The sequence below is a fragment of the Chaetomium globosum genome, genomic scaffold, assembly GCF_000143365.1.
Source record: "Chaetomium globosum CBS 148.51 scaffold_4 genomic scaffold, whole genome shotgun sequence".
Classification (NCBI taxonomy): domain Eukaryota; kingdom Fungi; phylum Ascomycota; class Sordariomycetes; order Sordariales; family Chaetomiaceae; genus Chaetomium; species Chaetomium globosum.
In genome coordinates this window covers 1,321,532-1,324,241 of record NT_165979.1, presented here as the reverse complement: position 1 = coordinate 1,324,241, position 2,710 = coordinate 1,321,532, and the positions used below count along the sequence as shown (strand labels likewise).

At 53.8% G+C, this 2,710-nt stretch overlaps 1 protein-coding gene across 1 annotated transcript; it reads right to left on the bottom strand.

Annotated features, from left to right (window-relative positions):
* Nucleotides 1-2,467: 2,467 nt before the first annotated feature.
* On the bottom strand, nt 2,468-2,692 carry CHGG_04124 (uncharacterized protein; the record flags this gene model as incomplete). Its single annotated transcript, XM_001223337.1, has 1 exon — nt 2,468-2,692. One exon carries the CDS (start codon nt 2,690-2,692, stop codon nt 2,468-2,470), a length of 225 nt encoding a protein of 74 aa, XP_001223338.1.
* Nucleotides 2,693-2,710: the final 18 nt, after the last annotated feature.

Below are 2,710 nucleotides of genomic sequence, written 5' to 3'. Positions count from 1 at the left end.
AAAACCAAGGCCCGGAACCCTCCACCTCGTCCATACACCTGCATGCTCAGCACGCCCGTGCCCATCCTCACGCGGATTCACATACTCGAAATAGACATGGGGTGGGGTGGCATGCGGCGGAGGGGGGATTGTCCTGGGGCGGTGGCGCTGGGGGATGTTGAGCGGGGGGTGAGTGTGGCTGGTGGTGGTGGGAGTGGGAGTGGTAATGGGGAGGGTGGGGGGAGGGGAAAGGAGTGCTCGGGCGGGTTTGGCGTACGGGCCTGAGCCGGGTCCTGACCCCGACCCCGGGCTCAATCCTTGGATTAAGGGTGACGCCGCGTCGGAGAGGACGGAGGATTTGGGGAGGCAGGCCACGGCGAGGTCGATCGGGTGATGGTGGATGTTGTGGTTGGGCACAGTGTGTTTAAAGTGTGTTATCTGTTTTGGGTTATTATTATAACCCATGGCGTTGGTATGTACATACAGTACATGATGGAAGGTCTAACTAAGGTTTAATGAGCGGCGATGGGCTGGATGAGTATCATGGGACAAAGATGGGATGGCGGGTATTGGGCATCGGATGGGGCATTGTTTTGTGGCAACAGAATCTACCAACAAACCTATCAATAATCGAATATAACAAGTCATGGGAACTACAAGTACAGACTACCTACCACGCGCTTGTAAGATTGTACACAAGGCAACTTTTGTCCCTGTCATGCACACACACTCTTTCTGACCCAAGTGCGAGCACGAAAAGCTGGTGCCGACTTTTGATTGCAGCCCCTGAGACCGTCGGTTTGACAATCGAGCTACCTTCACCGATATTAACGTCCGCAACCAAACGATACCCAGCCAACATAACCTCTTCACAAAATAATATCTGCTCAAGTTGATTCCCCGGCATTGCCATCTCGACTATCATTTCCCAGTTATTGGTTCTACCGGCTTCTGACAAATTAGCCACGATGCCCCTGGTAAATCCCGAGATGGAGTGCTTCATGGAGGTAGGTCAGGATCGCGATGAGAGAGGGGTGGCGACGGGCTCGCGATCGCAGCTGGTGGGGCCGAAGCAAGGTAGGTACCTGGGTACTTGCGGTGTCGCTTGTCTCGCTCACGCTCGATCTCGGTGAAACCTCCTTATAATACTCACTATTATCTATTACTATTACTAGTATTAATTACGTAGCCGGTTCCCATCTGCCACCCCATCAACGTCATAGTTCTCAGTTCGGTCACGATCATATTCGAGAGGACCTTGGGATCCGTAAGGCCCGACGCCGGGGGGTTCTGGTAACCGGTGCAGGACGTTGCTGAGATACCAGGCCGAGGTTGCTTCAGGGAAGAACATGTTGTTGATCGGGTCATTCTGCCGTTGCGGGACCCCTGGCCTTGGTCTCCAAACTGGGCGGAAGTACTGGTCAATGGTTTCAGGGATGGCTCGGAGACTGTCAAAATTGCGGCGAGGTCTGGCTGTGGTTGCGCGACGGGGTGCTTTCGGCCGCGAGAGGAATGAGTCGCTTGAACAATGGAAAGGCTGATTCTCCCCGTGGGGAAGAACCAAAACATCAAGAAGATCTTGCACTTTGGTGAATTGTAATATGGTGGGGAGATTGTCATCTTGATTCAACCCTACCTGATGATGTCAGCGGAGATACATCGGCCTCGGCGTAGTTAAAGGCATATGGAATCAGGTACCCTAAGATGGGGAAAGTTCAATGTCGTTGGGGATCGTGAAGCGGAGTGCTCATGTTCGAAGGGCATAGTGGGCAGTCGCCTTGGGTTTGGCTTTGTCGAAAAATGGAGCGCCGGATCTGAGAGGAATGGGCCACAATCCAACGAGGGGGCCGTCTAGAATATCGTGCTAGATCGGGAGGTTGTCCAAATTCGAGAAAAGTAGCTGTACGGGTACTGAGTTGGGATTATTCAGTTGGCACTCCCAAGACTCTTCTGTCGTATCCACGAGGAAACTTGAGATCTCACAAACATTATCTAGGACCCTAAGGTCATAGTTGAGCATCGAGATATGGAACGTGTAACGGCAGCCTTCCAATGGCATTCGACGTCATAGTTTTGACAGCTGTGTATGACTGGGTTGGACCTTGTCGCCGAGGTAGTACCCTGTCTCTCATTTCAAAGACGTAAACAGTGAGAACACGGGCTCGAATCTGCCATATTATTATAACACTGATCCATTGGTGTGGCCTGTGATGCACCCCAGACGCCGTTGCTTAGTTGAAATATGGGGTTGAAAACCGAAATGGCAACGCAACTAGCAGAACCGCGGCAATAGGCCAACCCAAAATACTTGGTACCTTTTTGACCTTGCGCCCCAAATAGTGCTCGAAAATGCCTCCCATAAATGTTGCTCTCAAGCCAACTGCGATCTGCGTCAGACTCCGACTAACCCGCAGTCTGCAGCGGCGAGAATCAAGATACACATCCTCTGCCTCCTTCGGGAACCCCCCACCATCAATCACCTCGGCTTTTACCAGCCCCGGCCGGACATCTTCTCCTCGGGCTTCAAGCCCGCGTTGCTGATACCCCTCATGGCCTCGCCGTGCTCAATGCTCGCCTCGATGAGCGCCTTCTTGTCGGTGAACTGGGTGGTGGCCTTGACGATGGCGCGCGCGCGCTTGGCGGCGTGCTCGGGGGTCTCGGCGTCCTTGAAGATGCCGCTGCCGACGAAGACGCCGTCGCAGCCGAGGTGCATCATGAGGGCGGCGTCGGC